The sequence below is a fragment of the Sciurus carolinensis genome, chromosome 8 (genome assembly GCF_902686445.1).
Source record: "Sciurus carolinensis chromosome 8, mSciCar1.2, whole genome shotgun sequence".
In the NCBI taxonomy this organism is placed as follows: domain Eukaryota; kingdom Metazoa; phylum Chordata; class Mammalia; order Rodentia; family Sciuridae; genus Sciurus; species Sciurus carolinensis.
Genome location: NC_062220.1, coordinates 72,344,670 through 72,358,574, shown reverse-complemented (window position 1 = coordinate 72,358,574; position 13,905 = coordinate 72,344,670). Strand labels below are relative to the sequence as shown.

Here is a 13,905-nt window from a genome sequence, read left to right as displayed (position 1 = left end):
GGGGAGACCAAAGGTGTCCAAAGAAACCTGTGGCAAACTGCCACCAAAGCTTAGCTGTTACCTCTAAACAGATCCAGCATGGCCACCACACATGATTCTTTCCTTCTCTTCCCAGCTTCTCCTTTGTTGTCTGACAAACACAAACATTCCAGAGAAAACTCTTGCCTATCCCCAAGAGAGAGACCCTGCAGTGCCATTTATCCAACACCTGTGGAGCCTTCTCAGGTATTCCTTGTGGGTGAAGAAACCAGAAAACAGGGGAAAGTCTGGAATTGCTTACATATCTCTGAAGAAGCACACCGTAGCTGCCAAAAGCAACCAAATGGGCGTGGTCAGACCACAGGCCAGGCGGGTGAAGAGTCCCCCTTTGTTTTGTGCCCTTTGTTAGGAATTTCTGTCTGAGCCTTATTTTTCTGGTAGTGATATATGGGTTGTTACCTTAGTAGTAAAGCTGAAAAGAAAATGGGAAATCCTTTTTCCTCCTTAACCTACATTTTGTTTCTATATTAAACATTCCAAGGGGGAGTGGGTGAATGGATCGCCTGTGTGTGTGTTTGCATGTGTATACAGCAGAAATCTGGGGGAGCTTTTTAGGTTAGCAAATAACTCTCAAGAAGAAGTATACTGCTACCCAGCACTCTTCCTTTTCTTTTTTTCTTTCTTTTTTTTTAAATTAGAGCATTATAGTTACACATAGTAGCTAGGTTCATCCTGACAAAATCATATATGCATGCAATCTGACCCACTCCATTTCATTCCCCAGTGCTCCCCCTCTCCCTACTATTCTCCTACCTCCCTTTTTACTTCACTGACCACCCCCCACCTTGCTCATCCTTTTGTTCATCCTTTCCACACACACTTGGTGGAAATTCCCTGTGGTATATTTATATATGCACATAGCATGATTTCGTTAAATACATTCATTTCCTCCCCCATCTCCAACTTCTCCACTGATCTTCCCTGTATCTTTGTGATATCAGATCCCCACCACTTCTTTCCTTATTTTGTTCTAACTTCCACATACGAGAGAAAACATTCAACCCTTGATAGAAAATCTGGCTTATTTCACTTAGCATGATGTTCTCTAGTTCCATCTGTTTACTGGCAAATGCCATAATTTCATTCTTCTTTACAACTGAGTACAACTCTGTTGTGTTTATATACCACATTTTCCTAATCCATTCATCTATTGATGGGTACCTGGGCTGATTCTATAATTTGCCTACTATAAATAGTCCCTCATTCTTTCTTTTTGCTCTTACCTATTTAAAAGAGCTGCAATCCATTCCATTCTGAAGTCCACAAAACTGTGGGAGCAATCTGTTTGCCTTTGCCATTCTTCTTTAAGGCACTGAGGGCAAAGTGGCTGCATCCTCAGGCTTTCCTTGTGTCCCTCCACAGGAACAAGGGAATGTGACTTGACACCCTTCCCCCCACCCCCACACTCAGTTTCAAAATCATTCTTTTAATCTGAATAAGGTTAGGGCCATGGGTTCGGCCCTTTGGGCACTTCTAGAGCATCAAAAAATGATTTCAAAGTTGAAGATTTGTATGTAGCCCTGAATTTTTATAGATTATTTGGGAGTAATTTAGAAGCGGAGAAAAATACTTATTTCTACTCCAGCTAATTTCTCTGTTTTTCTACACCATCCTGGCAGAAGTCTGTAGCTGCATCTGGAAGTGGATGAGAGCGAGTGGGATTTGGCTTGATTGGTTTATCTTTGCTGATTGTGTGATCTTCCCGAAAGTCCCAGGATACCTCCTCTGCGCAGCACTGATGTCTTGCAGAAATTATATCTGAGTGCGTTTGGCTGAACCAGCTAACCAGTTTTATTTCCCTTTGTCACTTGATGTTGCAAGGGGATTTCACAGTGTATTCCATCTGCTCTAGGAGAGTATGTTGGCAGCATGGGAAACTGAAAGCCTTCCCTGATTAGTCTCCTGAGTTTTCTACTTTGGGTAAAATTCGAAGCTGTGTTTATGTTGCCAGTATTATGATAATAATGTTACTATAATGCCTCCACTTAAGGACTTGGTACTTTTTCTTTTAATATGTCACCTTGCAAAACTGGCATTTTTATAGGTTACAAAATGTAGACTATTAATCATTTCATGTTTTTAAAATTCATTTGGATTTAAAATGTGAAGGGGTTAAAGTCCTTTCATTAGAGACTTTTTTCTGAGCTACAGTTTCTCCTTTAATTCTTACTTGATTTTCATATTGCCAGTATAACATTTGTATTTATAAACACCATAACTTAGTACTATTTAATATGTTTTTTCCTATATTTTATTATGAACATTTATTTACCATTAATATTTTTAATGAAATACAAACTTCTAAAACACCATTCTTTTCTCAAAACCTAAGGCTCTTTTCCCCTAAGTATAATTGAATTCTTTGTTCCTAGGCTCATCATACCATATAAAAAAAAATTTTTTTTGAACAAAAAGTTTCAATAAGGAGATAATCATGTCATTTTCTAAAAGGTCTCTCTTGTCAGCATACTGCATCATAAAAACAGACTCTTGTCCCTTTCCAGAGAATGCTGTTTAATCACATTGGAGATGGGGCCTTGCCGCGCAGTGACCCAAATCTCTCTGCCCCTGAGAAAGGTGGGTATCAACCAGCCCCTCCTCAGTCCTGGGATGTGTAAGGGTTTGTTTTGTCCTCATTTTCTCCAGTCTTCCGTGTGTCATGTAGAAGGCAGGGCTCTAGGTCCTTAATGATCAGGACTAGTACACTCTTTAGGGAGTTAGAGAAAGACAGTATTCATGATCCATTCCTCATCAACTGTTTGTGAGATTTAAGGGCAGAATCTGAGCAATTTAGAAACGCCTCTGTTGAATGACTTTTGTTGTCTTTTGTTGAGTCCCACAGGCAATGCCTGTTCTTCCCGAAACAAAGTTGCCAATTAGACTACTTGTTCAGCACAATGAAAATAGCAGCTTGGCAGATTGATTCTGTGGTCCCCATCCTTTGTCTCCCTTACAAAGCCCATTCAGCCAGCTCATCTGTTGTTTGTGGTGACTCAGATATGGCTCTTGTACAATTAAATACTATTTAAGAATTGCAATCCAGTGCATAATGGAGTGTGCCCTGCTCAAGGTCACACACACACACACACACACACACACACACACACACACACAGATAGGAGAACCAAATACATGCATCAGAATAAGCAGCCAATTAGCATCAGTTGTGCAACATGGGTAAACGATGAAGAGCAGATTAAATGTCACTTTTTCAACTGTGGGAGATTTACAGCAAGTCTCCGATTTGCCTCTTCAGGGTCAGGCCTCAAAAATAGGAGCATTCCCACAGGCCAGTGAATCCAGAGTCCCTAATGAAACGTTCTGGTAAAGTGTACTTTAATTGCCCTCATTAAAAACTAGACTGTATTGTCATTTGGGTTCACTGACACATTAACATTAAAACTTTCCAAAGGAAGATGGAAATTAGTGAGGCCTTAGCCAAAATTATTTTAAAACGCAAATTCAGCTTTAATGTTTTAAGTCAAGCATTGATCTTTGCCACTAGAACTTGGGTATGTGCTATTTTTCTCACCTATCAAAGAAAACCACAAAGCAAACTTCCACCTCATTCCACCCCATTAAATGAAAGTGGTGATTTAGTGGTAAAATGTGGAAATCCTGAACATGTCCAGGAGATGGCAGTGTCTACACAGGGAGTGAGCTCCTGGAACTCCAGGCCTTGGTGTGGCAAACTTCATTGCATAGTGACTGTCTCCAACCATGTGTGTCCTGCCCTGGTTCCTGGCAGGGTTGCTCCACACTCCTGCATCTTAGTGAAGCATGGAGCAGATAGATTACAAAGTAAGAATGACACTGTCGGTATTCCAAATGATTTCCTTAGGACATACTTCAGCGTAATCCATTGATTTCAGGAACAAGAGTTCTTTTCTTTAAAGAATTGGTCAATGAGGTGGTGTGGTACAGCTCTTCTTTCCCAATAGCTCTGCCAAACAAACAGTTGAAATATTAGGATGTCATTGCCTACTCCCTTTTTGTGAGCCACATGTCCATAAATTTCCACTAAAAAACAAGTTTTAAAATAGACCAATGACTATATCTTCCATCTGTCTCCCAGCATCTAAACACATTTGTAATTCTCAACAGGTTTCTACACTCTGGCCTAGAGATTTGTAGTCCTGTTTTACAACTTAGGGAAATAAGGAGACATGCTAGTTTCCAATTAAATGTCATCTCTGTCAGGTAGCCAATTAAATAAAGGTTGGGTATTCAGGAGGTTTCCTCTTTGTTTTTTGTTTATTTTTCATTCTGAGTAATTCTGGATTTTTCACTCTGGATAATTCTGACTTTCTTCTAAGATCTTAAGTGTTGGAAAGGCAAAGCTGGACCATGTGTTTTTAGCTGTGTTATTCCCTTCCAGCTGTGAATCCCACCCCTAGCAGCTGGAGCCTGGACAGTGGGAAAGAAGCCAAGAACATGTCGGATAGTGGGAAACTTATCTCTCCCCCTGTCCCTCCAAGACCCACACAGACTGGTGGGTATTTGAAGCATTCAAACAATCAGTTTTGTAAACTAACTTTTACTTACTTACTACTCCAACTTGTCTTGAATTCCTCAGAGAAAGGTAGGCATTTGTTTCTGAGGTAAAAGCCTTGGTAGCTGCATAGTTCATTTACGGTGTTCTTCTTTCCCTGACTTTTGCTACGTATCAGTGGTCCATTCCTAATAAAGCCCTCACGCAGTTTTTGTAGGTGCTCCCCAGCCACCATCCTCAACCCTCTAACCCTGCTGGGCCTCCCACGCTTCCTCCTTCCTTTACTTGAGCCACCTGATTCCTGTCAGCCTCTGCTAACTCAGCCACTCTCCTCAATCTCATTCAGGACTCATGCCAAGGTTTCAATTGCCCCTAAATGGGAATTAACGAGCAGCAATTTTGATGGGCTTCTGGCATCCATAATTACCTGCTGCTTTCTAAGTCTGGATTCAAGGGCAGTGTTTCTCAATGGTTGATGCAAGGCACTGCAACCTCTAGGGTCCTGGCTCACAAAGCACATTCTGAGACCTAAGCTCAGATGTACTAAATCAGAATTTTAGGATTTCTGAGAAAAGATCCTTGTGTCTGTATTTTTACCACACCTTTCAGGTGATTTTCATGCTCACAAGATTCTGAAAACCACTGATACTGGTTCATGAGAAACTTCTGGGGCAGGAGTGTAGCTCAGTGGTAGGTGTCATGTTTAGTACATGCAAGACCCTGGATTCAATCCCCATCACCAAAAAGAAAAGAAACTTCTTACATGAGTATATAGCACTAAGAGGCCATTTCCTCCTGAACAAGCCATTTGCTTGGAGACTTGAATGTGCAACCCTTTTTAAAAGGGGCCTGTCCTACTTTACTGACTCTGCTTACTCTGGTGTTGGGGGTCTTCTCATCGCCTACCTATGTCTAAAGGTGACTTGAAGCTTTACAAATACAGTTGACCTAAAAATAAGAGAAAATATGACACTGTTTCTTCCATGGATTTTTCTGGACTGATCTTTCATGTTTCCTTTGCTGTACTCTAACATCTTGTTCTGTTTCCTTTTTTACCAAGAAAAGAAAGCTGACTTTACCTTTTTAAAAACAAACTACATGCTACCCAATTTGTTCTAAATTTGTCAAAGCTAAAAGTCAAGTTACCTATAATTTTTGAAAGGCACATGAGATCTTTAAACAAGAAATAACTTTGATCTTATTGATCATCTGCATCACTGTATCAATGTGATAGGAGATTAAGATGCATCAGCCAATTTTTTTATATTTCATTTGTGATTCACATATATTCAGGCAGTCTCCAGTTCAAATCTGGTTGCATCCCTGAAGTTGAGAATTTTAAAGGTGTTTTTTTAAAGGTCATAAAGTTGACAATAATTATAATAATAATTATTATTATTATATTGATGGTAGTTAGGTTCCTAGGCCACTTCTAACCTGAAGACAAGGATATTAATGGAACCATTTTTGACCTCTGTGGGAAAATGCTTTTCCAGAGAAGAAGCTCTGTGAACCTGTACTCAGTGCCAAGGCCACCGTGGTGATGTCACCACCTGCCTAAGTCAAGAGGAACAGGAAACCTTGACTTCTGCCACAGTGATAGCATAAATATAGCTCCCAGTCAGGATTGGCTTCTCTATATATACATGATTTCTTCCATAGTCAATACCCATAATTGATGAGCTAGGAGAAGGAGCACTTGTGTTAGAAGATGACATGTCTGACAGCATGCCATAGCGAGGTGGAGGCCACACCCACCATGTGACAATAGACCACTCTTCCTGTTCCCTTAGGAAGGTGACCTTCCTTTTCCCCAGGTAACTGGGCAGGGCTGCCATCCCTTCTGCACTGATTGCTCTCATGGTCTGTGCTGGTGTCATCTTTCATGGTCACTGTTGTGGGCCTCTGTAACTGTCTGTCTCTCTTCCTTTCAGCTTTTCTGTGGTTTCTTAGGAGTTACAAACCTTATTGTGACAGCTGGGAGAGTGGCAGCGAATCACAGAGCAACATATCCTGAATTCACTGCAACTTCTCTATGTGGAGTTGGGAAGTGTGGCTTGTGCTCCCCCTGGTGACTGTGTCACGTGCGGCTTTCACCCAGCACAGTTATGATCTAGAGAGCCGGATATGATCCACAGTCACACACAGAGTGGGCAGTGCTGCCACGCATGCTGTGTCCCAAGTATAAGACTTGAAAATCTATTGAAAGAGCAAGGAGATCACTTTCCTTGCCATGATGATGAAATCCAGCAAGTGCCACCACCCAGGGGATGAAGGGAAGACCTGAGCACAGGTGTTAGGGGGAGAAATGGAACACTGCTCCACACAATTCTTGTATGGATATGACCACGGCTTTCTGACTGTCTGGGGAGTAGGGGGCAGGCTGTGTAAAAGGAACCTGATTAAATATATTCCCATGGACCTATTCTAAGCTGCCTGAATGGCCTTGGTCTTCCCATTGCAGCCCAGGCCAGAGCCAACCCCTGTCTCCCAAGAACTACTCCCTGGCACCTCACACCCAAAAGCACCTTACCAGGTGGAGGGATCAAGCAGTGGAGAAGCATCTGGACATTAGAAAAATAGGAAGGACATTGAACCAATTTGGGGCCCTATGTCTTTGGTCAAAGCATCATGTGTACACTGGGAACTCTTCACTCATTGGCCCAGGTCTTAGTCATGCCATCCTGCATGAGGACTCTGATGGGCATCGTTTCATTTCTCCCCTGTCCCTACCTCACTTGTTTAGTGGGACCTTATACACTAGTTCATCTATATGGGCTTGATCACAGAGGGTCTTTGTATATGATCAGTTGTCTGGTTTTTCTCCATTGAAATGTTATCTTTCTCCATTCACAGCTTCGCCAGCAAGACACACAACATCAATATCCCCCTCACCTGCTGGACGGTCTCCATTGAAGGTACAGGCCCTTCCTTAGACAGAGGCTAGAGACTAGCCCAGGTTCCTTTCTGCTGTAAGACTCAGCCAGACACATTGACAGGTGTTTTCATTTGCACAGACAAGGATATATAAGTAAGAGGTAGGGGAAGACGAGTAAGAAAAACTCTGCATTTGCCCCTTGGGGAGCCTCCTCCATGAATACAGCCATTCGTTTTTGGATTATTAGCCTAATTCTCCAAATAGTAGCAAAGTGAACTTACAAACTGGAGTCAGTATGTATAATGATGAATTAGGAAAGAAATATGGTCCCAATGTAACTCCTAGGAACATTTTCAACCTATTCTGTTGGTTTAAGGTACACTGCACAACTGCATGCATGTACACACACACACACACACAAACACACACACCATGCTTAGGTTGAAAAACATCATTAACAAAGATCTTCTAAATATTCTTCTGTGGGTTTTTTGCCTTTAGCAAAAAACCATCCATTTTGACAAAGTGAAGTTCAACTTTCTCTCTTTTAATATTTTATACCAAGGATGTCATTCACATTAGAATTACATACTTGATCCCGAAAATCAAGATGATAGAGTGGATAAAAAATTTCTGAGAAACAAACTGGGAACGCTTTAAAGGTCAGACTTTTGAATTGGTATGTAGATACAGGCTATTTAACATCTCTAAACATACCAATCCCTCATGAAGATAAAGAATAATATTTAGTCTCTATCCAAATTGAATCAGACTGGCTGCAAATCTTGTCAGTACACGTGAAAGGTTGGTGTTCAGAGCTGCAGCACCAGAAGCAAATAGGAGGTTGAAGTAAGTGTTGAAAGGACGATTTTGTACCTGAGCGACTTAGGATTTACACGCTCCACATCCTTCTTGCTGATGAGATCGTTCTAGCTAATGTGAAAAAGACAAATTAGCCTCTACAAACACGTAGGGGAATGTTGTGATCCGAGGCATCTGTGCTGCTGAGGATAGCTGCTGATAGAAATGGAGAGTCTAGAAATCGAAACAAAAAGAAAAGGAGAAAAATCACAAAGAAGTGTGAATTCATTTGTGTTGCCAAAATTTCTGATATAGAAATTTGCTTATCAGTGGAAATTATTTGCTAGTTTCATTGTCATTCTGCAGTGCAGTGTTACAGAGTACCCAGACAGCATTTGCTTTGGAAGCCATTGCCTGTCATCCTGATGTGAGGAAAGGAAAGCAACATGGCTTTTCCACATCTTTACATTTACAACTTGATTTTACAGAGTAGAAATAAGACAATAAGTCTAAGGAATTAATTCCTAAAAAATAAAAAGAATCCAAGGCCTAAAAATGTGAAGTAGCTATCCAACAGTTCTAGTTAGCATACTGGCATATGCTGTTTTCTCTACAGACCTGCATTTTTAATGGCAGAGGACAGCCTTGAAGCCACGCCTTTGTAAATGGGACTTGAAGGAGGAGAAAACAGATTGAACATGTGTGTTGTAAGGCCTGGGTTACAATAGAGGGCACACTGCTACCAAGCTGTTAAATCTGCTATGATTAGAATACAGTGTGCTGCCTTAAGTGATAGAAAGATTTTTTTTTCCAACAGTTAAACAATGGAGTTAAACTTTTAGAGGAAACTTAACTTACCTGCCTTATTTTGAATTTGAGGTCTAATTTTTGACAAAAACAGCAGCAAATATGGATCTCTTAATTAGCCATGCTTTATTTTACTGTCTATTAAAGGAAAGGATTGTTGTTTACCAGCATTATTCTACTTAAAGAGAAACCAAGGTAAAAGTTTGCCTAGGGTAGCATTTCTCAAGATGCGTTCCAAGGAATATTGGTTTTTATAGGACATTTGCCATAGGACATTTTTATAGGACATTGTTCTGTGGTCAAATAAAATTAGAAAACACTGAGCTAAACAGCTATTCAGGTTTCTTTATTGTAAGACTTCAGCACGTTAATATGCTTTCAAGGTTCATAGTAACATTTCCCAGTGGAACCCTCCTTTCATGGAACATATCTTAGGAACTGTCCTTGGGACACCACCTGGGAGAGCAACAGATTCATATGCCAGACTGAGCCATAGAGCTGACATAAATAAGTGAAGGAGGCTGGGTGGAAAACTATGTGGAGGAGTGGGGACTGTGGTAAATTGAAGAATCCATGCCCCATCTAAAAGGGACAGCCATTGCTTGACTTCAAAAGTATATCTCCTTTAAAAGAATATGTGCCATTGTTACAGAACTTCTAGTTATTTATATAATATCAGAAACCTAGGGTTTTATCTGAAATTTTCCTATTGTAAAAGAATGAGCAACTGAACTAAGCAACTAATAATTTAAAATTTTAACATTAAAAAACTAAATTTGTTAAAAAAAAAAAAAACAGCAGATGAAACTGCTCACAGTTTAGGCTAGAATCTGAGGGCTCAGTTTACATCTTCATCTTAGGGGATGGAACAAGGGCAGAAGAATCAAGTGCAAGGCCTCTTCTCTAGTGGGAAGTGCCCTACCCACATGGCCTCAAGCTGCCCTGTGCCCTGCAGTTGTGAGCTCCTGGCCTGCTGAGCTAGAAAAGCCAAATGGAGCCCCCAAGGCTGCTTTCACCAGTTCCCTCTCTTTCAAGCTAGACTTAGGACTAATGGCTTGCCAACAAATTCCCTTGCCGGTATCTTTCATCCTCTGTCTGAAAATGATAAGAAGTCAAGCAGGCATTGAGGTGAACTGGATGCATGGGCGCCTGGCAGATAAGTGTCGGATGTGTATTTTCAGCGCTGTGCATGACAACACTCATGTTTAAGTCTGGGTATTTGCATTAGTCAGCTTGGGCTCTCATAACAAAATACTACAGTCTGGGGCTTAAACGCCAGAAATTTGTTTTCTCACAGTTCTGACAGCTAGAAGCCCAAGATTAAGGTTTTAAAAACCTTGATTTCTTCTAAGAACTCTCTCTCTCCCTCTCAGACTTGCCATGGCAGCTGACTCTCAACATCCTCACATGATCTTTTTTCTGTATTCCAGCATTGCTGGTATCCCGTGTGTCCAGATTTCTCATTTATACGGAGAGCAGTCAGATTGGATTAGGGTCGGTTTAACTTAATCACTTAAAGTTGTCTCCGAATACAGTCACCTGCTGAGGTTCTGGGAGTGAGGGCTTCCGCGTGTGGACTGGTGGGTGGGTGGGGATGTGGAACCCACCACGGTGTCCCTGACTCTGCTCTCTCCCCTCTCTCTGCCTTGGGAGCAGGGCTCTGTGCAGTCTTTCACCCCGTCTCCAGTGGAGTACCACTCCCCAGGACTCATCTCCAACTCCCCGGTCCTGTCGGGCAGCTACAGCAGTGGGATCTCTTCTCTCAGCCGGTGTAGCACGTCGGAAACCTCAGGCTTTGAAAATCAGGTGAACGAACAGGCGGCCCCGGTGTCGGTGCCCAGCTACGGTGGGCCAGGACCCGAGGAGCCGGTGCGCAAGGAGAGCAAAACCCCACCCCCGTACAGCGTGTACGAGCGGACTCTGCGGCGCCCGGTCCCGCTACCTCACAGCCTCTCCATCCCCGTCACTTCTGAGCCGCCCGCCTTGCCCCCCAAGCCTCTGACGGCGCGCGCCGGCCACCTGGAGAACGGGACCCGGAGGACCGAGCCCGGCCCGCGGCCCCGGCCCCTGCCCAGGAAGGTCTCTCAGCTCTAAGTCACTTTTCTATGTACCTGCGATGAATTCCTGGCCGTTTACAGAATAAGACATATGATGAGAAGACATTTAGTGTAGGCACTTTAATAACTTACTCAGATCTTTCTTTACATGAATGGAATTAAAACTTGCTTATTAATATAATGTTGCACAATATTAAAAGTTACTGATCTAAAGCCCAGATGTTACATGAAGTAATGGCTTAATCTCTTGGGAACGTTTCTCGTAGTGGTAAATAGTGATAAAGACTTTTTGTATCTTTTTATGTTCGCTTTTTTTTATATATATATAGTTTAATCTTAAAACCAATACAATATTGTCAAACAGTACCATGTGTGATAATGTTGTATACTTTTTACTGAATACTTGATACTCCGAGAAAGCTTATTACATCAATGCACATCCTCACACAATGGTCCTTACTTTAGAAGACTTCTGTAAATAAGGTGAGGTTTCTGGCTCTTCCCATGAGCAGAGTGTTGGTTCAGTGCACACCCTCAGAATTAAAAGGTTAAAGCAGGCTACTTACTCATTATATTAAGGGGTTGCAAGGATTGGGACTGGAAGTTATTTTGTTCTTGAAACAATGTTTCTTTAAGGTTGCTTTTGATGTTTGACAGCTGTCTGCATTCTTAAAACTCTACCTTGTGAATCAGTTGCTAAATCCTTTAGTACCCTGACACCATGTTATCTACGTATTTCTTTTCAAGGTGCAATTAGCTTTCAGAGTTCCAATCAGTTAGATTAAGCAAAAGACCCCAAGAGAAATGTTTACTTGAATTTTGTGCTTCCTTACTTGATAGTGTCCCATATAAAATGTGTCATTGCAAAAGAGCAGGTATTCAAGTATTAAATAGGCACAAATTACTGTGTCCCATTAGCAAGAATTCAGGAATCAATATAGGACAGTATTAAATCAATAGCATAAGTGAAGAAAAACACCTTTGTGAAAATATATCACCATGATTAAATGGCTAAAGGACTTTCAAAAGGCAAGGGCATTAACTTTCAATCCTGCATAAAATTAAAATTTCCTCACAACTCTCCATTCTTACCAGTGAAGCTTGTCTTCTCAGCTGATCCTGTGGTCCTTTTGTTAGAGGAGGAGATTGTAGACAGTTCTAGCTTGAGTATTGCAACATAGCATCTTAGATCTAGATAGATTCGCTGATGCCGCTGTTGTAGGAGTGTGGAAAATGCACCTTGTATGTAGTAATGTATTTTGTATCTTTGTTTTTTTTTTTCTTTTACTGACTGTTTATAACACTCAATTGACAATAGATATGAACTGTATTTTAAATCATACTGTTAAATATTTTCCCTCTTTTGTTGGGAAGCTCATTTTAGTTTAACCGTGTTTGTTTTTGTTGATAGCTTACCTGGAAGGCAGTGACCACTTTTTTATATTCTCTTAATGAAACCATTCAGCAGGAATACGCTGTTGAGGCTGGTTATAGAGGTTTTCTATAATAAATGTTCAAGTATTTTTGTACATAACTGGTTAATTTTAATAAGAGATACCACTATGTGTAAAAAAAAAGGTAAAAATAAAAGCAAGCAGTTGTGGATACAGTATGATTGTTATAATTATGCCAAATACTTTATGTATGGAAAAAGAATATTTGTACATATGTGCTTTTAACAATAATTCTGCCATATTGACTTTACAATTTTGAATGTCAGAAAAATTAATATATGTTAAAATATTTATGTTTAGTGAAAGTATTCATAATTGAGGAAAGGAACATATGAATTTTAGCTTTGTATCTTGCAAGTTTTGCAGTTGGAAATTTCTTGAACTAGCTTTCGCTTTTGATGATAACACTTTGTGTTTGTAATCACATCCATATATTTATATATATGTGTGTATATATATGTATATGCATATATATAAATGTAGGAAGCTCCATATTTCTATTGCTTTAAGAAGTAAAACCTTCCATTTAAATAAGGTGACATGCATAGGATAACAAAGCTTCTTTGATTTCCTTTTCCTGTGTAATTTGATAGATTTCTTGACTAGTGCTTGGGCACAGAATAAATCAGTGTTATTTGCTCTTGAAGCCATTTTTTAAAAAACAAAAATTTTGGCAGTGAACAGTTGAATTTATCATGTGCGTGTATTTCTGAAGCAGCTACATAGCAGAACATTTCAAGAGATTCCCTTAGCTCAGATGTTCATGTTGGTTGCTGCTGGATGGTAAATATTAAATAAAGCTACCAGATTAATCTTCATATTTCTGTCTTTATTCCTATCATCAGCGCCTCTTTACCAAGAATAGCAGCTATGTAAATCTCTCGGTCCTGTCATTGTGAAACTTTTAGCCTTCTTTGTTGATAGATCCTATTTTTTTGTTGTTGTTGGGCCCTAGTTGATGCACTTTTATTCTTTTATGGCTCATTTATGCCATGAAGAACAAAGGTTGGAAAGGTAACGGTGTGGGTTTCTGTCCCATGGAGAAGGTTACATTTTTCTAGGTGACTGAACATTAACTGGCCTAACTAGAGCCAATTTAACCAGCCAAGCCATCTGAGTTTCTTTGCATTAGAAAACTTGACACAATATAGGTAGAACTTCCAGGTGAGCAAGGGATTGGTGGAGCACTGCCTTTGCCAGCTGTGACGTGCTCTATTCACCAACTGTGACATGCTCTATTCACCAACTGTGACATGCTCTATTCACCAACTGTGACATGCTCTATTTGCATGCCTGCTTTTCTCCCTGGTTTTCACAAAATGTTATAGAATATATTTGACAGTCACCACCAAATCTAATGACAAGTTTTCTGTTAAT

At 40.5% G+C, this 13,905-nt stretch overlaps 1 protein-coding gene across 1 annotated transcript in view; it reads left to right on the top strand.

Moving 5' to 3' along the window:
* The window catches only part of Dock4 (dedicator of cytokinesis 4), a 445,877-nt gene extending 432,536 nt beyond the window's left edge, over nucleotides 1-13,341 (top strand). Inside the window, 5 exon segments of the mRNA XM_047560480.1 lie at nucleotides 116-225; nucleotides 2,544-2,616; nucleotides 4,418-4,531; nucleotides 7,388-7,449; nucleotides 10,674-13,341. Of these exon segments, the coding sequence (XP_047416436.1) occupies nucleotides 116-225; nucleotides 2,544-2,616; nucleotides 4,418-4,531; nucleotides 7,388-7,449; nucleotides 10,674-11,111 (797 nt within the window). The 3' untranslated portion in view covers nucleotides 11,112-13,341.
* The last annotated feature ends 564 nt before the right edge of the window (nucleotides 13,342-13,905 follow it).